This window comes from Hirundo rustica, chromosome 2 (genome assembly GCF_015227805.2).
Source record: "Hirundo rustica isolate bHirRus1 chromosome 2, bHirRus1.pri.v3, whole genome shotgun sequence".
Classification (NCBI taxonomy): domain Eukaryota; kingdom Metazoa; phylum Chordata; class Aves; order Passeriformes; family Hirundinidae; genus Hirundo; species Hirundo rustica.
This window is the reverse complement of record NC_053451.1, coordinates 53,203,354-53,226,180: the sequence shown is the minus strand read 5'-3', so window position 1 is coordinate 53,226,180 and position 22,827 is coordinate 53,203,354. Positions and strand designations below refer to the sequence as shown.

The 22,827-nt window shown below is 40.5% G+C and overlaps 1 protein-coding gene across 2 annotated transcripts; it reads left to right on the top strand.

Annotated features, from left to right (window-relative positions):
- MRPS31 (mitochondrial ribosomal protein S31) lies at positions 1–20,243 on the top strand. Of its 2 annotated transcripts, none has more exons than XM_040056727.1 (7): positions 1–44; positions 2,752–3,039; positions 3,719–3,877; positions 8,292–8,438; positions 10,626–10,699; positions 14,802–14,945; positions 19,885–20,243. In XM_040056727.1, exons 1-7 carry the CDS (start codon positions 16–18, stop codon positions 20,094–20,096), a joined length of 1,053 nt encoding a protein of 350 aa, XP_039912661.1. In that variant the 5' UTR covers positions 1–15; the 3' UTR covers positions 20,097–20,243. The 2 variants fall into 2 exon arrangements, with proteins under 2 accessions (XP_039912661.1, XP_039912662.1); XM_040056728.2 differs by lacking the exon at positions 1–44 and adding an exon at positions 512–559.
- Positions 20,244–22,827: the final 2,584 nt, after the last annotated feature.

The window sequence follows — 22,827 nt, the reverse complement described above, 5'->3', positions numbered from 1 at the left end:
GGAGGACAGTGCCACATGGAGGAAAAGGGAGATGGCTGCTGCAGGTGAGGCCTTACGCAGGTGACAGTGCTTTGTGTACTGATGTACTACAGTCAGCTGTAAGAGATGGGACAGTGCTGGCCTTTCCAGGGTAGATTGCACATTTGCCTGGGGACGTTTTTGAAGCATGTTTTAGAAACATGCGAGCCTTAACCTATTGTCTCTCCTGCACAGAGGAGCCCAGAGCTGGATACAGCACTCCAGACGTGGCTTCAGCAGGGCTGAGCAGAGCAGAATCACTTCCCTCGACCTGCCGGCAGTGCTCTCCTCTCACCTGAACTCCCGGCGCCGAGCGGCAAAGCCGGCCGGGAGCGGCTCTGCGCGGGAGCGGCTGCAGGGCGGGGCCGGCCGGAACGCTGCTGCGCGGAACGCCCGTGCGCGGCTGGTGTTGCCGGCCGGCGGCGCCGGGGAGCGCGGGCGGCGGTGGCGGCGGTGCCGCGATGTGGTGCCGCGTGCGGGGCGGCGGCGGCCTCGCGGCGCGGCTGCTCGGGGCGGCGCGGCCGCACGGCGGGGCCCGCAGGTACCGGCCTCCCCTGCACCCTCACCCGGCCCACGGGGCCGGCATTGCCGTCAGCCCGGCCGTGCCCCGGGGCGCGGCCTTCAGAGAGACGGGGCTCACCTGGCCTACCGGGAGTGGGTGGCGGTGACACCGGTGGGCAGAAGGCGGCGGGGAATGGAGTCGGGCAGAGGCGAGTGGCGTGGGCCGTATTTCTCGTATTGCTTTCCTCGCCCTCCATCCCATGTTGGAGCGGTGTGAATGATCCCCTCGTGTGACCTGACCGTAATTTTGCAGCCTGTATCAGCTGAGCGGCGCGGCCTGTTGGGCATTGTTGTACCTGCTCAAAGTACGGGCTAAGAGCAGTGTTTGGGAATTCTTCGTTTCTAAGGAAAGATTTTAAGCTAGTTCAGTGGCAGCTCAGTTGTGCGTTCATTTATTCTTTTATTTCAAAACTCCTCGATATTTTTGAACAAGCACCGATGCTGTCATGGCCTCGTGTGCAAGGCAGCTCGGGTTCTTTGGTAGCTGTGTTTGCTTTCCGAGGCCAAGCTCCCCAGCAGAAGGCAAACTGGATGGTAGATGAAATACAGGGATGCAAACTGCAATGTGCTGCTGGCTTTGAGTGCCGGGGGCTTTCAGCCTTGCTGTTCTTTTCTGATGCTACGGGCAAAGCTCAGGCTGAAGAAGGTTGGAGCTGCTCAGTCTGGAAAAGAAAAGGTTATGTGGAGACCTCACAGCAACCTTCCAGCGTCTGAAGGGGGCTTACAGGGAAGCTGGAGAGACTCTTTGTCAGGAATATGGGTACAGATTACATCAGGAGTAATGGGTACGAATGGAAAGAGGGGAAAATTAGTCTTGGTATTACGAAGAAATGCTTTAGCTTGAGAGTTGAGATGCTGGAACAGGTTGCCCAGGGAGGTTCTGGATGCCCCAGCCCTGGCAGTGTTCAAGGCCTTGAGTGACCCAGTCTAGTGGGAGGTGTCCTTGCCTATGGCAGGGAATGTTAGTGCTAGGTGATCTTTACGGTCCCTTCCAACCCTTTAACACTCTATGATTCTGTGATTTCTGAATGGTTACATAGTTTTAAGGGGCGTACAGCCTGAGTTAATTGTCGAGGAGAGCTGTGGAGAACAGTGCCCGGTGGAAGAGCCAGGCTCCTACCATCGTCCCAGTAATGAGGTTCTAAAGCTTTCCTTAAAATTTCCTGTTCCTTCTGAGCATTGAAATTTAGGGTTTAATGCTGACAGTTTTTCAAGTGCAGAGTGACCAAAATGTGATGCAGTGCCTGCTGAAACTGGCAGTTTCCCTTTTTAGCCAAGGAGAGAGGTGTGTGAGGAGGAGAGTATGCCACAGTTCCGTGAGATTTGTGGAAGTGTTTTAAAATCTATTGAAGATTTTTATTTTGAATCAAATATTTAGGGTTTTTTTTTAATTCCTGTAACTTGAGGGTGCTTTTTAAACAGAGTAATTACGTGTGAATGTAAAGGTGTAACTGCTGCATTTTAGAATGTTACAGAGAACACCTCTTTGAATTTTATGATGGCTACTCTGGTAAATGCTGCTGTGTCTGTGCTGCAGAATCTCCTGAGCAGCTTCTTGCTGTCCCTGGCATCTCATCTTCAGCTGCACTGTGTCAGTCTCAACTTCTTTGCAGTGATGTGCTAAAGTAAGCGGAGGAGCTATAACCCAGATAACTTCCCTATTTGTTACTGGGTTAACTTGCAGCAGAATCCATGTTCCAGAGTAGGGGAATGTAATCTGTAGTAGTGACACAAGTATGAAAATATGAGAAGTTAAGTGTGTGTGTACAGTCTTTTTTCAGATGGCTGGGAGCAATCTCTTTATTGACTCATATTAAGAGTTTCGGTGATTTTTCTATAGTACCAATGAATTTAAGTAGCAGTAAATTCAAACCTGAGGCAGAAATACTGTTCTAAGTTCTTGTATTATTTCCTCCACAAATAAATGGTGTGTAAAGTTGTTTACTTCGTATTTGTGATGAGGAAACCATAAGTAAGCAAGAGTTTGAAATCACATCCCAGCCCTTCTCAGGAGTCAGAAGGTACATGTTTGACATGTACTTAACTACTCAGGCTGCACTCAGTTGGGCCTAGACAGCTGTAACTGCTGTTTTGGGGTTTTTGGTAGATTTACAAATTTCAGCCTTGGACCCTACTTTTAACTCCTGTTTCCTAATTTTGTATATCATCTAGCAAACAGGAACTCTTCAGTACAAGCAGTGTGTTTTCTAAAGACAAAGATAAATCTGCTGCTTCCAAAGAGAGCACACCTGAAGGGGCAGCTAAGAGGCAGGAGGATGGAGCAGAAACACCAAAGCAGCAGCTGTTAGACATTATTGGTAATATGAAAGTGGAAGTGAGCTACAGGAAGAAACTCCAACAATTAAAAGCCAGTGAGAACAAGAAGCGAGCCATGGACAAGCTGGAAGGCCCAGACAGTGAAGGTTCTGTGCCTCAGGGAATTACAGAAGATGCCCAACGGTAAAGTGTAGCAAACTTTTCTTAGCCTGTTTTATTCTTATTTCAACTTTCTTTTTCATTATTTAGAACAAAATAAACAATTTCTAGCAGTGGTAAAGAATCTTGTGACAGAGTGTGGTGCACAGTTGTAGACTGGAGTAAATCACAGGAGAGAATCTGGGCAAAAGGTGCTGTATGCTGTCAACCATATGCTGCCCTTTTTTACAGTGAGATTGTGTATTATGATGCATTAGCACCTGCGTGTGGAAAGTTATTTTAATGGGAGAGGGGAAATACTGTTCAGATAAAATACAGCGAAACTGAAGAAAAATTAAGAATGGCATCGTGATTGCTGAGTCTTTGGAGCTGCTCATGTTCGCGATGTGTTACATCATATTTATCACCCCACAGGGCTGTGCTGCCGGTGGTGTCCAAGCTGTGTGTCCGAGGGGCTGTGCAGTGGCACAGGGCTGCCATTTCCCCAGGCTGGGGAGCAAGGGCTTGTCAGAGTCGTTCAGCATTTGATAATTAAGGCATTATAGGGGCAAACCTGCCTGTCTCACTGGCCACCCCTGTTTAGGAAAATATATGACTAGCTTCTGAGTAGTTAAGATATAAAATGGCAGTAGAGAAATGACAATTTAAATACATTAATGGCTTTTTGTTTATTTATTTCTGTGTCTGTTTTGTCTGTTTACAGAGGCAAACCTTTAAATCCAGAACTGGTGAAGGCTGCTTCTGCAGTTGCATCTTCCTTTCCACACGACAAGAAACAGACAGAATCAGAACTGCTTGCACAACTAAGAAGACATGAAGAAACCACAGATAAACAGAAGAAGGGGGGAACTCTTAGCATACGGTCTGTGTATTGATCATTCTTCTCAATTACATTAGAAATTCTGATTTTGCAATGTCATCCTGAAGGTGACTGCCTTCTGTGTTGGAAAGGTGGCCCTAAAAGATACCTTTGGACAGTTTATCCTTAGGATTAATGAATATTAGTAATGTCATTGATCTGGTTATACCAAACTCACTTAATTTTGCCATGATCTTTCTAAAGTGGTTTTGCAGAAACAGAATGGCTTTCATGCCCAGGATCATTGCTTTCTTGGACAGGCTAGCAAAATAACAGCTCTTTTTGTGAGTTTGGGTTTTTTTCTTTTTGCCACAAGCTTCCAAAATTCTCACACAATGGATGGATTTGTAGACATTTCAGACATTCTGTCTGGACTGGTGAATTTTCATGACAGCTCTGCAGAACTGAACTAGAGCAACTCTGTTTATAGCCCCACCCTTCCTTTCAAAACTTTCCAGTCAACGCATGAAACTCATCTCTTGGCTTAACTCTGTTTCCAGTGTGGCTTTCAAACAGATGAGAAACATTTGTTTGGAAACTCAAACAGTTGTGCATACAGCTCTTTTGGATGATGGTTAAAGACAAATTTTTTTTTCTTTTTTTTTTTTTTTTTCAGCTAGGATTCAAATAACTACTCAGAAAATAAGGCATTAGATCCAGGTGAAACGCTGAACCAAACAGAAAATTGAATCTTTACCAAAATACGAGTGTGAAACCTTTTTTTATGTCTGTTTGCAGTGCGAACTGCAAGCTGCTTATCTTAGTTTTATTCTGTGAAAATGAATTTACCCCAGTTGAGGATCTAAGCTTGACCCATCTATTATCATTTGTAGGTTACATGTATTTCTACTTGTAGGTATCAATGAAGGATCTGCTGGAATGACTATCAGCATTCTGCAAACATAGCTAGTGTTGTCTGCCTGAGTGGAAATTAAGGAAGAAAGAGACAGATGCTTGCAAACAGGTTGAGTTAGATGATTGCACAGGCTGGGGTGTACAGTGTTCAGTGAATAACAAAGTTAAGCACAATATCTGTTCTTCAGATATAAGGACTGTTTATATAGTGCATATGTCCATTAAACTGTTAATTACCTGGGAGTTTGTTCCCTCTCTGTCACTTGGTTCTTTAGAAGGACAGAGTACACAAATGTCTTAGTAGTGTCATGGGCTGTGCATGACCACCTGAAATGTAACTGAAACCTACTTGTGTACCCAAGATGTTGATGGACCATAGAGACACCGAGTGAGCTAACATATGCAGTGCCCAACCTGGAATGTGCCAGTCTCCCTTCCTTAGGGTGCACATGCTCTTGTCTAGGTGTGGTTTCTCTGCCTGCTGGCATCACAGGCTCTCTCTTTCATTGCCTATGGCACTTTCCATGAAGCACCGACCCAGCTCTGGCTGCTGTGGAAGAAAGACGGTGACTAAGGAAGTCGTAGTCAAAGCAAAAAATTTTTTTTCTCTTGAAAGAGAGTTTAAATTGTTCAGAAATTTAAAAGCTGCAGCAATATAGTGCCTCTATATTTTTGATTGGTGGGTTAAGATGTGATATTTTATGATGTGCCTGTGGATGAAGCGCTATCATTAGAAAAGTGTATTTTCCTCAACCAGAACCAGCCTTTTTGGAATGTCATGGCTGGCTTGCTGTGCTCTGAGCTGGCAAGTTCTATTCCCTGAGGCAGCTTTGTGACCTAGCTTGTTTCTCCCAGCAAATCCACTCCTCCTCCTGCTGCCATTTGCTGAAAAGTTTTAGTTCTCTTCCTTAAGAGTTAGCAACAGAAACTCTTTATCAGGGGGTGAGTTTTCAAGAAGGACCAGCGATTTATGCTTATTTTCATGACAGAAAACGTGGTTATAGTAACCTTTTAGAGTTAGTACTGACCTCTTAATTCTTTGAGATAAATACAGTACTTTCAGGTTTCTGACTAGTGTTTAAAAATGTTGATTTTACAAAGCCCAGCAGCCCTCAGACTTGATTTTGCGTGATTTATGCTCCATGATAACTCAATCCAAACAATGGATGAAGATATTTTTAATATATTAGAAAGTGTTCACTTTTGTTCCTGTGTGATTATTTTGTGTTGAGTTTTATTTAACAGTAAGGGAAGACATGCAATTTAACTTTCCCTTTTTTTCTGTAAAGGTTTTGCTTTCAATATACTGACACATTTTAAAAGCCAATATGTATTCCTCAGTTATTTACAATATTTAAAGGCAAGATACTTTCACAAGCAGTAGAGCCACATAGTGCTGAACTGCAAAAAACTGAATACTGCCATTGATTTGTAGTATGTAGTGAGTTGTATGTTGTCCAGATCTTTTGTACAAATTGTTCTACCAGGATTGTGGCAAGGCCTCCAGAGGTCACTGTTGTATGCAGTCATTGCCTTGTCGAAAGCACAGAGTCAGAGCATTCACTAGGAGGGAAAAATATTAACAATACAGGAATTTATTTTCCTCGGTGTGAGCTGAAGTTTCACTCAATGGAAATCACAACAGCACTGCACCAAAAAGAAATCTGCAGCCCTACGATTTCAGCTCCTATGTTGGAACTGAACAAAAAAAAAGTAATTTAGAGCTTTGGTTAGAATATATCTAAAGCTCCTTGGGTCTCCTTTTTATGTATTATAATTATTGGCTGATAATCAGGAAAGAGACAGAGTCTGTGGTTGTTACAAAAGTCCTGCCACTTCCCACCTCTGGAAGGCAGGTGTATGTAGGAACTTGGGCTTTTAATGTTGTGTTGGAACATGAGGTAATATGTAATATCTAGCTACTATGGGTACACTGGGGTTGGAGTGTGACTTTTTGAACCAATATTTTTTTTGTTCAAAAGGCATTAAAAAACATCTTTGGAGTTCTAGTTTTGTTAGTACAGGTGCACTTTTCGTGATGGAGTAATGAATGTTGCTGCCAGAAATGTTCATATACCAATGGTGGGGTGACATTAGGATTTCCTAGCAAGGAACTGATACCATTGACTGTGTGTTCTGATAGCTCGGTAATGTAATTTCCACATCTACAGAGCAAAACCGCAAATAAGGCAGGGAAGAGACCTTCTCTGAGCAAGGCTAAAGTCCCCTGAAGCACGGGAACACACCAGCCTTTAGGTCACAGCTGAGTCAAGCTGTTGGGCTGGGCTGTGTGTGGCTGACCTTAGGAATTATGTCCCTTTGACCCTCATAAGTGTGTCAAGCCTCTGGCCCAGCACCAGCTCACTAATGCCAGCAGCCACTTCACAGTAATTTCTAATGCGAGATATACAGCTAATCTGAGATTGCTTTTTATTAATTAAATTATTTCCAACTTGTTTCCAGATGCCTTTATTTCAGAGTAGGTACTGGAAGAGCTGTGCTATTCTTGTTCTGCCATTTGAAACCACATCTAAGACTGAAGAGAAATCATGCTGTTTTTCTGTGGCAATTAGCTTTTACAATTTTCCAGAAGTATTTCTCTCTTGTCAGTAAAATCTCTTTTGGCTTGCACTGCCAAAAGCATAGTTTGAATTTCATTCAGATTTTTATAAAATGGATAATGCAGGATTTGTGACTTGGCCTATTTTTATTTTTTGAGACCACATTGATGTCTTAAGACTTGAGCGCTGCAATTTGGGATTACTGTATGTGACTGGAAGTGGTTGGGTGGAGAGGAGGCTGTGAGGAAGAGTTACCAGCTTGGTCTTTCCCAGCCAGTGGAGTTGCCATTAAAGGGAGCTCACAGACAGGGCCACAAAGGGGTTGTGATTTGCCCTTTGCAATCAGAACGAGCTGTGTATGGTGCGGGAAGAGATCAGAGCATTTGCTTTTCGTGTATGATTTTCGCTCCAGAATTACGAGGGAAGATGTGGTCTGTTAATGCTGTAATATGATTATGCAATGCAACAGATTGCAGTGGATCAGGAAAGGTGACCTACTTATTAGGGTGGCATGATTGGCCCATGTCAGCTGATGTGTGAGGGCAGGCTTCCTTTTGGCCTGCAGCAGCACAGCTCTGTCCCTGGGCACTGTTGGTTCCTGTCCATAAAAATGGTGGTTTTTACCTCCCTATTTCAACCTATTTCTTGTATCCAGAGAAACTGCCCATTTGCTTGAGCAAAACATGCCTAGTACAATATGTGAATATTGGTATACAGATATGATTTTTTTTTAATTGCAAACTAAGTAATTTAAAAGAAAGCATTAGTTGTAGATTTAATAGGCTAAAGTAGCACTTTTCATACATAGAATGTAACAAATGGTTTAAAACAACCTTGAGTGTTTCATAGATTAAAGATGGGTGTATTTTCTGAGGACTGCATAACTGTCTCATAGAAGCTTATGAAACCAATTGAGAATAGAGTTTCTAGTTAATACAGATGACAAACTTCCTTGCTTTGTCAACCTGTTGTATTTTTACATTTCATGTTTTTCATTTCAGTGACGTTATTTCAGAAATGACCATTAAAAGGCAGTCCCCAGCCCAGAGGCGTGCGAGGATATCTGGTCTCATGTCCTTGCAGTTGGATGAGGATGGTCAAAGAATAAGGCGTGAAAGATCATCGACTCAGTCTGTGGACTCCAGAGGGTATTTTTGCTGTGTTTGCTTCCAATACAAGGAGCATGCAGTTACTAATGGATAATATTTTAAATGTACTTGTACATATTAATGTTGCAGTACTTCAGAGCTTAAAGAAATTACTTAAATATTTTTCAGGAAAAGTACTGTTGGCATTGAAATAAATTGTGCAAACAAGGTTGTTAATGGCAACCAGCTAATCAAATGATGTGCTTTTTAAAAAATATTACATTTTAGATAATTAAACATACCTGGTGCTGAGATGTAATTGTGCTTGTTTTCACTAGTTTAAATTATTTTGACTTATGCATAATACAATTTTATGTCAGTTTCTTAACTTCTTGGGAAATGGAGGCTTTGAAAACTTGCTTTCCTCCTCTACAAAACTTGATAATGTTCTATGTTTAGAAAAGTTTCATCCATTCTGTTGGGATTTTAAAGGGATATTAATGTTGGTTTATTTATTTATTTATTTATTTATTACCACCTCATTCTGCAATTGATTTCTCTATTATCTGTGATGTTATAATTGTTGGTGAAATTCACTTTATAGTTTACATGTGATTTCAGGGTATTCCTTAAGTTTATTTTGCTGCTGTATTATGTGGCCACTTTCTAGTGAATTAAGGAGTGCTTTTACATTTTTGGTTTATTCCTGTAAGCTGTGTTTTTCTTGCCTGTAGTCTTTGGATTTTCCCATGGCAGCTCATGATCGCATTCCTTCTCAATGAATTCTTTCCCTAGCAGTTTTTAGTAAGATTAACTTCTCTTGTAATTAATTTACTTTCCAAATTAATCCCCGTTTTGGGGGGCTATGGCCTGAAAATTGAGGGAATCATTTGTGTTTAGATAGATCAGGGTGAAGACAGAATTTAGGTAACAAAGGAAAAGAAAAGCATGAGTTCATGGGTGAGTAGATGTATAGTATTCTGTGTGTGGTGGAACTGTGCTTCAGAAACAGCACTTTTAAAATCCCTGTAGTGAGTAAACTGTCTCCAGTTTCAGGCCCAAGTCCCTCCTGCATGCTTGAAAATCTAATGGTTTGCTTATCACCTGATAGTAAGAAAAGAATGGGTTAGGAAGAATACCTAAATTTGAGTTAGTACATTGCAACGAAATGAGTGGTGTTGCTTTATAGTAATTTAAACTTGTAGTTTTAAAATAAACCTTCTTCCAAGACATGCATGTATCTTTGGCCAATGTCATTGGGAGTTACACACAGATAGGAAAATATAATCCTGAATCAACATTCTTTTAAGGCTCTGTAACTAGATTGTTCTATGCTGAAATAGATCCAGGGTAGTTTCATCACTAAAAACTAATATGACAGGATTAGGTTTGCAGAAGTAGTTGAGGCCATTAGAAATCTCCAGTAATTTTAAGGTCAGAAAGGGTAAATCTTGACAGGGTAACAGTGGATATGTAATAACAAAATGAAAGAACTGTTGGAATTTCAGTGGAAACCTGGAAGATAATACGATTAAAAACAAAATTGATTCTAAAGACATTGGGGTTTTTTTGTTTTCACTTACAAGAATTTGATTACTTGTTGAACTCATTAATTTTTTTTTTTGTATATACTTACAGTAATGATAAATGTGATTGAAAGTTGAGTGAAATATTTTTATATTCAGAAGAGCGAGCATCAGGATGATGCTATTGAAAATATATCATATGGATATACTCTGACTTTTTGCTGTATGGCAGAGAAGATGGCTTTGTAATCTTCCAAAAGGGCTATTTATGTCACAAAGCAGGAATTATTTGATTTAGCTGTTGCCTTTTCTGTTCCTGAATTGTGCAATATATTTTTTACAGGGAAAAAACCCAAGTCTTCAGATAGTCACAGCTTTGTAAAATCACTTAAGTACTGTGGTTTGATAATGTTTACCTTTGTTCAGATTCCTAAATATTCCAGTTAAAATTGACTGCAAACATAGTGCTTGATTTATGCTCTTTCTTTCACGTGGAAATGTTTTGAGAAGCTCTGTTACAGACAAATAGTAAAGCCATAAACACTCTCTGATTAGAGGCCTGAAAATTTAGTGAGAATCACTATTTTTTTTTTTTTTTTTTTTTTTTGTCTCCAGAGATCTGTTAGTTCATGAAAATATTTTGTACTTTTTAATTTGTTATCTGGCAATGTTGTAAGGTATTGTGAAATACTAAATATCGGTTTTCTTTTTTTGTTTATAGAAGTCTCAAAGTAGGAAAGAGGCTTAATATATTCACTAAGGCTCCTACAGAACCAGAGCATGCACTGAAAACAGGTTAGTGGAAATTCAGTAATGAAAAATGCAGTGAGGCTAAGCTCTGCATTTTTAAAATATCAAGAGATTTGTTTTTGTGAGGAGATGTGACCTGCTCACTTTCTGCATTCAGCCTGATAAAAGAAATTACTACTTTGATGTAGCTCTGATTTTTACCGAGTGAAACTTCCATGCAGTGTAATGAAATGTTTTCTGTGCTAATCAGGGCGCTCTGTTAGTGAACTTGAAGAGTATGACTTGCTTTTTGTCACAAAGGTCAGTCTTATTTCTGTGAGTGTAAGGCCGGTCTGGAGGATGGGTGTGTTGGCTCCAGCTTATTTGGTCAAGTTGCAAGGAAATGTGAGTCTGTGATCCCAAGGAAGCAAAGTGCTGGTGGCTAAACATAAGCAGGGTAGTAGGAAGCCAAGACTACACACTGGATTGCTGTGGGGCCTGCTTTTGTTTGGTGTCCCAGATGGACCTGGAAAGATCCCTAGGCAGCTGACAAATGACACCTTGCTTCACCCATTGTGAAGTTCTTCATATATGTATAGAATTGTAGAAAGTTTGGGTTGGAAGGGATCTTTAGAGGTTATCTGGTTCCAACCCCCCTGTGATGAGCACGTACCTCTTCCACTAGATCAGGTTGCTCAGAGCCCCACCCAACGTGACCTTGAATGTTTCCAGAGATGGGGCATCTACCACTCCTCTGGACAGCCTGTTCCAGTATGTTACCACCCTCATTTGAAAAAAATTATTCCTTTTGTCTAATCTGAATCTGCCCTCTTCTGGTTTGAAACCACCTGTCCTCTTGCAGTGGGCCCTACAAAAAATTGTCTTCATCTTTCTTACAAGCTCTCCTTAAGTATTGTAAAGATTGAATAAAGTCAGCCCAGAGCCTTCTGTTCTCCATGAGGAACAACCCCAGCCCGCTCAGGGGGGACGTTCCATCCCTCTAATCATCTTCATGATTAGAAGAATGGAACATCCTGCTTCATTTTATGATTCTAGTTGGCTTTCTGGGCTGTGAATGCACATTGCTGGCTCATGTCCAGTTTTTTATCCAGCAGTATCCTTAAATCCTTCTTGGCAGGACTTCTCTGTCCATTCATCCCCCAGCCTGTGCAGATGCTGGAGGTTGCCCCAAGCCAGGTGCAGCACCTTGCACTTGGCGTTGTTGAACCTCATGAGGTTCCCATGAGGCTTCTTCCTTGAGTTTGTCCAGGTCCCTCTGGATGGCATCCTGCCCTTCACATATGTCAGCTCAGCTTGGTGTCACCTGCAGATGTGCTGAGGGTGCACTCAACCCCACTGTCTGTGGTGTTGATGGAGACACTGAACAATACTGGTCTGAAATGGATTCCTGAGCGACACCGCTTTGTCACTGATTTCCATCCAGACGCTGAGCTCTTGACCATTGAATGCATGGTCTGGATGGGGCCCTGGAATGGTCCAGGAGCCCTGGACCATCTGGATGTGACCTCCCAACCAATTCCGTATCCACTAAATGTACGTGCCAAAAATCACGTGAGATAAAAGATACCAAAACTGAAGTCAAAACCAGTGTGACTCTCCTTCATATTCATGGGATGGCACAGCCCTGTGGGAACAGTCTCAATGCTGCCTGACGGGGATAGCTTTCACTCACAAAGACTTGGCTTTAATGCAGGCTGAGTTTGGCCAAGAAGGTGTGAACATGGGCAAGTCATGTAGAGAATGCTGCTCCTCGCTTTTCTTTGTGAACAGTGAGACTGCATTGGTAGCATTGATCTTTAATACACTGTTTGCTCTCAGCTGTTCTGAGGCCCTTTCCAAAAACAGACTTTATTCCAGTGTAGTGACTTAGAACTTTATGTAAAGCTAGCAGCAGCAGCAGAAGTAGTACTCCTCTCTAAAATCTTATAAAATTAAGAGAATTTGTTTCTGTTTCAAGAGTAGAACTGTAAGTTTTTGCCAGATTCTAGCTGAGTAGTTTTTTTATCTTATTTTTTTTATACTTGAAACTGCAGGGAGATATTAATTTGATTACTTTTTTTTTTTAGTAAAATGTCAAATAGTGTCATTTGCATATTTTCAAGCAGCTGTGAACTTTCTAAATACAGCCACCTCTATGAATGTTGTTTGTTAGAATGGGATTCAGTTTGCTGTTCTTTAAGACTGCCAGTATCCTTAAAACTGGTCCATTTTACATGTAAAAAACATAAAGAATGATGTAGTGTTTGTTTTTAGCTGTCTTAACAAAAGCAGTGTTCAAGAAAATGGATTTTGAGTTGAATCAAATTTACATAGGTAGAATGGTGAGAATATAAGATTTCTTTTTTGCACGAACAGAACGCAGACACAATGGCTCATAGTAGTCACCCCAGGTAAAAGCTGAGATGCGCTTTTTTTGAAACACAAAATTGTAATGTGTACAAATTGTTTAAGAGGGCAAGTGCACTTTATTGTATTTGTAATTAGATGTTAAGATGTAAGCTTCTTTCAGCCTTTTGTGTGGTGTTTCCTTGTTTGATTCCAGATAGCCTTGAGGAAATCTAGGTTGTATTCTAGACCAGGAAGCTGATTACTTGGCTTACTGACTAAGCCTGATGACAAACATTTTTGGGGTATTAATCTTGGGAAATACCAGTGTGATGCTTGATACCTTGATTCATTTGTTTTCACTATCTTAGTTCATATTAAAGGAGAAAATAGGTTAAATTTTGTTTATATGTAACAGAAAAACAAGTTTTGTTTTAAGTATTGAGTATTGACTTTGAAAACTTGAATGTTAACTGGAAAGGAAATTGCCATCCTGAAAATACTCTTCCTAAGTGTTAATATATAATGTCAGTATTATATTCTGTTTCATGAGGTGAAATTATAATCTTTATCACCTCTACTGCGAGCTTGACAAATGAGATTCTGTTTTCCTCTGTTAGAGGATTTATTAGTTTCTTTATGATGTGGACAATAATTTCATTCTGGTATGGTTTCTCATGTTGTCTTGTAGCTGTATTTTATTCCTACTTCCAGCCCTCAAATCAAAGTAGTCAGCCTGGTAATATAGTTGTGGAAATTTCCCTCTTAAGGAGTAATTTGAATAATCATATTCTGATTTAATGCAAAAACTCCCTGAAAACACTTTTCTGTATGTAAAAATTCTGTTTTCCCTTTCACTGTGTTTTCTCTTAAAGTGGGGGGGGCAGGGGGAGGATGGAGTTATATCTTGGCCTCAAGTACTTACACTCAGGAGCAGTAAAATAATGGGTTATTGTCTATGATCCACTCCAGGTGGACTGTAATATTCGAATCCACATGAAGATCTGTGTTCTGAGGAGCTGAGGATGAATTGATAACAGAGGGAGGCAGGAAAACAAAGGGGAATGCAGCTTAGGCCAGCTCACTCGACAGCAGCCCAGGACACTCCCAGAGGTCCCTCCCTGTCCTCTGGTAACAGCTTGTTCCCTTCAGTTCAGCGAAGTGGTTCAGTCTGGGCTCATGACCAGTTCTCCTGGGTGGAGGGACAGGAACTCCTTAAGAAGAGTATCTGCTGCAATATGAGTGCACTTTGATTTAAAAAAAGAAAGGGAAAAAAAAAGCATCAGGAAAGATATGTCCCTAAAGGAATTGTTGAGCTTTGTGAAAAGAGTAAGAAATCATGGTTTCTCTGCCTGTGAGACAAAAACTGGGACACTTAGGAGCATTGGGGAAGGAATTACCATCCCTTGTAGATTTGAGTTGTTTTCCTGAAGGAGAATGTAGTTTGAAGAACTTGAAAACTCCTGTAGAAGTAAGGTTCCTTTAGCACAGTGTACCAGTCAAGTTCAGAATTTGTTGTATCTACGTTTTTTAAACAACAAAACCGAAGAACGATTTTGGAAAAATTAAATTATTGCTTTATGTGAAAGAAATAAAAATAAATACTCCCCTGGGAGTTCAGAATAGCTTTTCATCAGACATTTGAGAGCCTAATGAACTTTCACGTCAACAGAGAATTCTCATTTGAGAAAGGTATTTAAGGCAGAAAAACGTGCGTAGCTGGAAGTATTATTCTCTGTAAAGACTGATGTTAAAAGGACTTTTTCTTAGCTAGTGAGAAGTCTTTGATTGCTGACAGATCTTTACAAAATTTCTTTTTTAGTATCTTCACCAACAATTTGGGATCTGGAGTTTGCAAAGGAGGTTGCAGCAGTAACTGCACAGCCTCCCCGAAATGGTTTTGAGGAGATGATCCAGTGGACAAAAGAAGGAATACTGTGGGAGTTCCCGATTGACAATGAAGTTGGTATGTGCACAGTAAGCTTTTATTTTCTGTCTCAGTTCATCTTTTCTGAAAATTAGAGCATATTTGACCTTTGGCTGTTTTAACATAGTGTTTCAGCTGTGAGTCATGCTTTTGATAGTAAACAAACATAACTTCCTGACTGTCCCAGATTAGAGATGCTTCAGATGGACTCATTCTGGCACTCTTCAGGTGAAGTCTTTCAGGTGGTTTGGCTGATTGGAGGACTGGCTGCTGCCAAAAGGGGATGACTCCCTATCTTCCCCCCCCCGCCCCCAATGTGTTTAACACCAAAAGGCTGTTCAAGTTTCTTACATAATACCTTTTACTCTGCAACTTCTTTAAATTAAGCTCCTAGCAGAAGTTGGGGAAATCTTAAAGCTGCTGTGCATGTTTTATAATGCATATAATGCATTATAATGCTTATAATGATTCTGTTCTTTGGTGTGGCTCTTGGACCAAGTGTCTTGCCAGATCCCAACCAGCTATCTGCCAGTTCTATATCTGGGCAGGCCAAGTGTTAAGCAGTTGTTTGCTCCCTTTGTTCTGTCTGTTTCATAAGAATAAACAGTCACAATATTCACTCACTCTGGGCATCTATGTTAATTAGGCATCTTTGTGCACAGTATTTTCTTTTATTACCATAAAAAAAAAAGCTCCGTGTGAAGTTATGCCAGCAGAGAGAGTGAATGTTAAGGAAGTGAAGAACAACTACACAAAGTGTGCAGTATAGGAAAGGGGACTTCATAACTTCAGGGAGAGCTTGGCTGTGGGTTTGGGTTTTTTTTTTTTAAGACTTTAAAGACATCAAACAGAACTGCTTTGTAATGATTCAGTCACTGAGAGCAAAACAGGTTAGTATCTGAAGCTCGGAGTCTTTGAAAATCTGTCCTGTACTGAGTTGCAAATTGAATAATGTGCTTCATTGTTTCTTAATGTTTATTCTCATCTTATTTGGCAGTTTCTTCACAGAATTTAATCACTGCTCCCAGAATTGATCTGTTCCATCATGTAGAAATCCAAGTATACTCTAGTCATGTTTTTGCAAGCTTAAAACCACGGTGGCCAATGGTTTTTGTGTTGTAATGTGGCTGGAACCCTGCTGTCTGGGGCCGTCAGTTGACAAAGTGTCTTTGGCGGGCAATGGTTTCCCTGTTGCAGCCGTGCGGCTGGAACCGCGCTGTCTGGGATGGGGCGGGCGACGGACAAAGAGTCTTTACATATAGTTACAACAAGAATCTTTATTGATTTGTCCACAAAGCCTAGTCATGTGGAAAATTCCAGTGGAGCCTTCCAAAACCTGTCACCTCTCAGGCTGAAATACCAAGTCAGTAAGTTCTGTCCTATCAGACTGCCATCCACGGACTGTTAATCACCTCAGGTGTGTCAAAGCACAGTTAAAAGCTTGAGAACCTCTCTCTGACTATATCAACATGCTGTAATTTCAGTTTCTCTGCAAGAGAAAGGTACCCCTTTCTGCTGTTAATTTTGCAGTTTTGTAACGGCAGTTTCCCTCAATAAGAGGAAATTACTTCAGCTTGTTCTGTATCCAGAAATGTGTGATTATTCTTCTATGCCAAAAACATGTGGCTTTAAAAATGTAAGTACAATTAAATTTTCTGTTGAGGAAGCACGTATACTCGATTTCTAGCACTCTGAAAGCCTTTAAAGTATTAAACCAAATACAAAAAAAAAGAGAGACAACCTCTTGTAACTCTTTCTTGGCTCCAGAGCATCTCTGGTGTTCTCGTTAGAGTGCTTCACCAAGGCACTGTGCTGTGCTTTGTGGCAGCAGGGCGAGGTCATGGTTTTTGAAATGATTTTGGTGAGAACATCTGAAGATGTGGCTAGACATACTGGCTTGCTAGAGTGGCCAGCAACAATCTTCCCCCCCACCTTACTGCCCTGTTGTTTGCTCTTACCTGCATGCCCTTTCCCTTGTCCAATGCAGTTGAAGTCACTGTTAAGCAGAAAATGACCTTTTTTTTCCTCTCTGTCTCTCCAGCCTCTGATTAATTTTTACCAGTTTAGCAAACCATTACTAGCTTGCGTAACGTTGTTCTCACTCCTCCTTCTTTCTGCTTGCCTCTCCTTCTTCTAAGTAGCTTTAATGCTGCTCCATGATTGCCATGGCAAAAAGTCGGGAAAGACATTTATTTGTGCCTCATTATTTCTGTGCACTTACGCCATAATGAGTCAAAAAGCTAAAAAGGACAGAGCAGATTATAGGTTCGAATTTGCCTTAGCACCTCAGTATGAGGAGCAAATGCTTTTGGTGGGCCAGAGATTGTTACTGCACCAAGTGATAGGAAGATCTCAGAAAATTAATTCCTCAATTGCCTCTGATTGCTTCTGCAGACAGAAATTCACCAAGTCCTGTTCTAGTTGCTGGTTAGCCGAGCTGCTGTTCCCAGCAGAGAAGTATTGGATCATCTTGCCAAGAGCGTTGCAGAGTTATGCAACCATTGCATTGGGGTTTCTTTACTAACTCTGGGTCTGTTCTAGGGACTTATGGAAGAGCATGACTGATGTAATTCTAAAAATCCTAAAAGGGTAGAATACTTTGTGTTGAAAGGGACCTTTACAGATCATTTAGTCCAAACCCTCTGGACAGGGACATTTTTTCATTACATCTGAATCCTCGGTCATCTTCATAGTATGCCAGCAACACTCGCTATAAGGGATGAATATCATGTGTTTGGATTGACATCTTTAAGACAAGATTGGTCATGTCTTGGAAAGATTAGTGTTTTAGCTGGAGAAATTTCCCAGACTTTCTGTTTTGTAGTGTGTTGTGTGGGGGTTTGAAACAGGATATGAGAGTTGGTGTCTTCTTGTTTTGATGCTGAAAAAGAAAATTCTCTGCTTCAGACTTCTGCCATTCATATGTTTTCAAATTATGTTTCTGAGGACAGTGCAAGAGAGGCTGAGGGACAGGCTTGCAGCAGGAGTCAGGGCTTGCTAAGGGTGAGGGGAGTCATTATCTCATCTAATCTGTTCCCACCAGAGGCTTCAGCCTCTGATACTTTGAGCAGTTGTGGTCTCCTTTTCTGTGATGCACACTTTACTTTTTTTGAGGACTGAAATATGTGGTCTAACTGAAATATTTGGACTTAACACTTCATCCCCAAACCATGTACAGTCTTGGACAGTTGGGAGAGCAGAATACATAATGTAATATTCTTTCTGACCTGAATTTTTGTGAGACCCTAAATTGCTCATTTTGGGTTAAAGATGAAAATTGGTGAAATTATTTATTAGACACAGTCTCTCCAGTTACTCTGTAACTTTTCCCAAAAGAAGAGCATCCAGAAGGCCAAATGTTACTGTCAGCATTATTTGGATTCTTTCAGTAGTGAGTTTGTTTGGTTTAGTTCTCTTGGATCTTTGAGACCATCAAAAGTATGGAAATCTGGAAAGGTTGTTAATTGGAAAAAGCAACCAGTAGCATCCAGGTACAGTGAGATTCTACCTCCTCTTGGTGGGGGAAAGCCACCATGGGTGGCATAGTGAAAGTATCATCACTGCTTCTGTCTGTGGACATAGTTTTCCAAGCACACACACTTTCTGAAGCTGACATTACTTGGCTTTTTTTTTTTTTTTATTTTAACTTTCAACATAAAGGAACAAGGAGAGAGCTTCTGAAGAAGAAATGTGCTTTCATTTTTCAAGAACAGTGGAGATAAATGTGGTGTGCAGCTGTGGTATTGCTGTGCTCACACATTTCTAGGAAAATATAGGTATTTCTCAGCTTCTTCAGGTATTGTAATACCTTAAGTTTAAAGCAGGAAAAAAGTAATGCAAACTTAACAATTTGAGTGACTTCTCCATCCCAGAGATGTGCATCATTTCTTCTGAAACTGTAAAAGCTCTACCTATGAGGAAAGCCTAGAACTTATGTGGCTTAATTACCTCAATTTTAATACTTCTGGTTTAATTTTATCAAATAATATAGAAAAACATTACTAGCTAGCTTAGAAAAACGTGTGCATCATACTCACTTGTATGGTATAGGCTTCTCATTTTTGTCATCTTGAAGTGGTGCAATATTTTTCTCTAATAACAGATTTTATGTAAGAGTGCAAGCAAATTGAGATCAAATAAAATTTTTCATGTATATCTAACTAAAGAAAAATATTTCATTACAAATCCCAGATTGCTTTTTTTTTTTTTCCCCTTAGAATTAGGAATGGCAAAAGCAGTCTTTTTTTCTGTATGTAGGAATTCATGTTCTGAGTCTTTACCATCATAATATGAAAAACAGCAAAAATCCCCACAGGAGGAGGAACAAAAATGTACCCTATGTCCAATAATCCCTTGTCCCATGTCCTGTGGAGGCTTTTGAATGCATCATATTTGGTGATGGCTATGACTTAAAAGCATTTGGTGAGATGCACAAGACTTTTACATCATCATACGCTCACAGATTCAGAAAATGTCAGAAAAACAAAATTCTGTGCCCATTTGAGAGCAGTAGGATGTTAAAAGCACGGCTTGGAATGGACATGTGTTTGTTAGCTGTTCAGTATTTGATACTTTATGAGGTTGCCTTATTTGTTCAAGACTAGTTTGTATTCTTTAATCCTCTGCAGAATTTAGGCAATCAGTGTTCTCTTTAAAAATTTATGAAGAAAGTGCCTGCAATCTAAAAGGTGGTACCAATGATGAATCAAAATTTTCAAGTATCAAACAAACCGGATTTCAGCAAGAAGATTGATTAATGGTTATAATTATTCCTCCTACTTCCACCCCAGCAGGCTTTTATCAAGATTTCAAGAATCCAGAAAGTAGATTTAAATATTACATATTCTTAGAAATGGGAGCAGAACCATTAATTTTACTAATTTAAGATTATTTTCAAACTATATTATTTTTTACTTTGTTAAACTTGCTATTATATTATTGTTACAACTTTATCCTTTTTGCTTTGTCTTTCTGTTAGGGATGGAGGATGATGCTGAATTTCATGAACATATCTTTCTGGAGAAACACCTCGAGAGCTTTCCCAAGGAAGGACCTATCCGCCACTTCATGGAACTAGTCATCTGTGGGCTTTCGAAAAACCCATACCTCAGTGTTAAGCAGAAAGTTGAACATATTGAGTGGTTTCAGAAGTATTTTGAGGAAAAGAAGGAACTTCTTCAGGAGATTTGAGATTTGGGAAAGTGCATGCCCTTGAAATGAAGGATCATTATGTCAAGGGGGATGGTTTCTTACGGATGGAGGCACTGTCAGTGCATAGTGATCATTTGACCTGAAAGTTGTATTTTAAACAATAAACTGAAAGGTCATCTTTTCTTACGTGTGTGTCCGTGTGTGTGTAGGTACTTTTGACAGCAAGAGGAGGAACTGAAGAGTATGGCTTTTGTAGAATGTGTATTTAAAGTTTATTTTATTGTAACTCTTGTCTTTTAAATTTGAAATTAGTCTTTCAACAATACAAAACCCTGGGTCTAATTCCGCTTCCTACACCCTTCACAGCTGGACTGTATCTTGACAGGTTGGATCATCTTTCCCATTCTGGAAAACTTGCAATGCTTTCATTTTGCTAATTCATGAACACACAAACTGGTGTTTGGATGGTATTAATCCTTTCTCCCTCCTTTCACTAATTATATTTATTGATTCATTTTAAAGGTTTTGGTAGTGACAAAGTGATTTGAATGGTATGCTTTTTGGTTCATGTGCTCAGTGAAAGGCTGCTATATTCCTGAGATATGTACACAGCGTAACACTGGTGAATTACAGAAAATAACAAGGAAGTGATGTTCCTTAGGGTTTGCTCTTGGGACTGATGCCACCAACAATGGCTTTAAACTGTAAGAGGAATGGTTGACATTAGATGTCAGGGAGAAAATCTTTGCCTTGAGAGTGGTGAGGCACTGGCATGGCTTTCCCAGAGAAGCTGCAGCTACCCCATCCCTGGAAGTGTTCAAGGCCTAGATTGGATGGGGTTTGCAGCAGCCTGGTCTGGTGGAAGATGTTCCTGCCCACAAAAGAGGGGTTGGAACTAGAAAATCTCTAAGGTCCCCTCTAACCCAAACCATTCTGTGATTCTAAAAGTCTCTCCTGCTATCCATACATCCATTCTGAAGCTTTTGACTAACTTCCCATCAGTATTGTTTAAAAAAGAGTCTGAATGTTAAGTAATCCATAAAGACCTGTTTCACTAGAGCGAGCAGTTTTTTGGTGACTTGGCTTGGAGCTGAGACCTATCTCCTGCATCTGCAGGGCTGCAAAGAGGGCTTGACGTTCCTGACAAGGAAAATTGTTGCCTATAGATTACATGATGTCACTGCTCTTTTCTGTCTAGTCCTATGATGCTGCTGAAGTAGTTTCATATTTTCTAGATAATCCTTATTCCAATGAAATGTGTATGGTCCTTTATATCTATTGAACTATTGCAGTGTATTTTACTTCAGTTCTCTTTTGCTAAATTTTCATCCAGAACTGCTCACTTGTAATTCAGGATTCTGAATGACCATCTTGCTGCTTACATTTACAGAGCACTTCCAGCCCTGCATATTGTGAAGAATTCTTCCTTGTTCTCCCCAACCACGTTAGCAACTATTGGCCCTATAAATACACTCCTGTCTGTTTCTCACATTTCCTTGTAACTCAGGAAGGAGGGAGGATGAATCTAGAATTCATTATAGATTGAGGGTAAAACACTGGCTTTGTATGTAAATTGATTTTTAAAATGAGTTACACAAGAGAGAAAGAAAAATGAAGAGTCGGCCTTTTTCTATGAATTGTTATGTTGTTGCTCTGTTCTGCTCATCTCCAGGGTTTGAATTTGCCCTTCTGGCAAAGGGAAAGGCTCGGGCTGTGCAAAGGAAAAGCAACTTTTTGACTTTCTGACTGTAAGATCAGCAAGATTCAAGTTTTGCAGAAATTTTTAGAGGCTTCCCGGCTTTGGAATGGAGAGAGTGAGAATTATATCAAAATATCTCCATTTGGTACTATGATAGTTTTAATTTTTGATTCAGTGCCCAGATATGTTTTGCTTTAAAAATACCATTCTTCCCAAATTTCTATCAAACTAGCACAGAGCCTGCGTCCTGCTGTTTTCATGCCGTTTCTAAAACAAGGAACAGTGACTTTGAAGTCAGTGCAGGATTTTAGAAATAGCTCCTCTTGTGTGTTTGCCTGTAGTCTGTGTTTTGATATGAAAGACAGGACGCTCACAAGCTTGGCTCTTGCTAGAAGAGGTTCAGGAATGCATGAAACTACTGAATTTCACTGCAGTGGGAACGAGGTGAATGTTATCATTTAAACAGATTCATTAGGAGGTCAGTACTTGGGTAAGCTCTTAACAAGAACACTTGATGCTTAGGATCTTTGGAAAGCTGTAGTAATTCCTACTTAGGTGCTTAAATTTAGATTTGAGAGTTAATACTAGACAACAGGATTTGAATAATCACACCTAGCTGCACGTATATATGGATGCTTCTGGGACTGCTCTAGGCAAATTATGACAGCCCAAGTGGCAGGACTTCTATGTGTGGGGATTTTTGGGATATATGCTGCTTGGTAGTGGGCTTTGCTACCTTTTCAATCATTGCTTACATATTAATCACTTTCAAGCATGAAAATGCCCCCATTTCTTTTGAATCCCAAAGGATAAAAGCTGTCTGCTGTTCAGAGTGGAGCCAGTGCTGCAGCTAGTGATTCCCACTCTGAAGCCATTTGGGCTTTTCTTAGGATGGTTAGTTTTCTTCCCTCTTGTAACTGGTTAGGTGGTACTATGTGGTAACATAATGTGCTCGGCATTAGCATCTGTCCCAGGTAAAACAGTATTTGTTACATTCTGCACTCTTCCATTTCCATCTTTGTGCATGAAGCTGAGATCTTATAACATGCTGCTAATGCCATGCCTCCCTGG

What these genes read in the sequence shown, in the direction of transcription:
- MRPS31 (XM_040056727.1), top strand. Translation starts at nt 16, where the DNA reads ATGGAGGAAAAGGGAGATGGCTGCTGCAG. An exon ending in CAGTCTGTGGACTCCAGAGG is followed by an intron (nt 8,439 to 10,625) that starts GTATTTTTGCTG and finishes TTTTGTTTATAG; the next exon opens with AAGTCTCAAAGTAGGAAAGA. An exon ending in CCCGATTGACAATGAAGTTG is followed by an intron (nt 14,946 to 19,884) that starts GTATGTGCACAG and finishes TCTTTCTGTTAG; the next exon opens with GGATGGAGGATGATGCTGAA.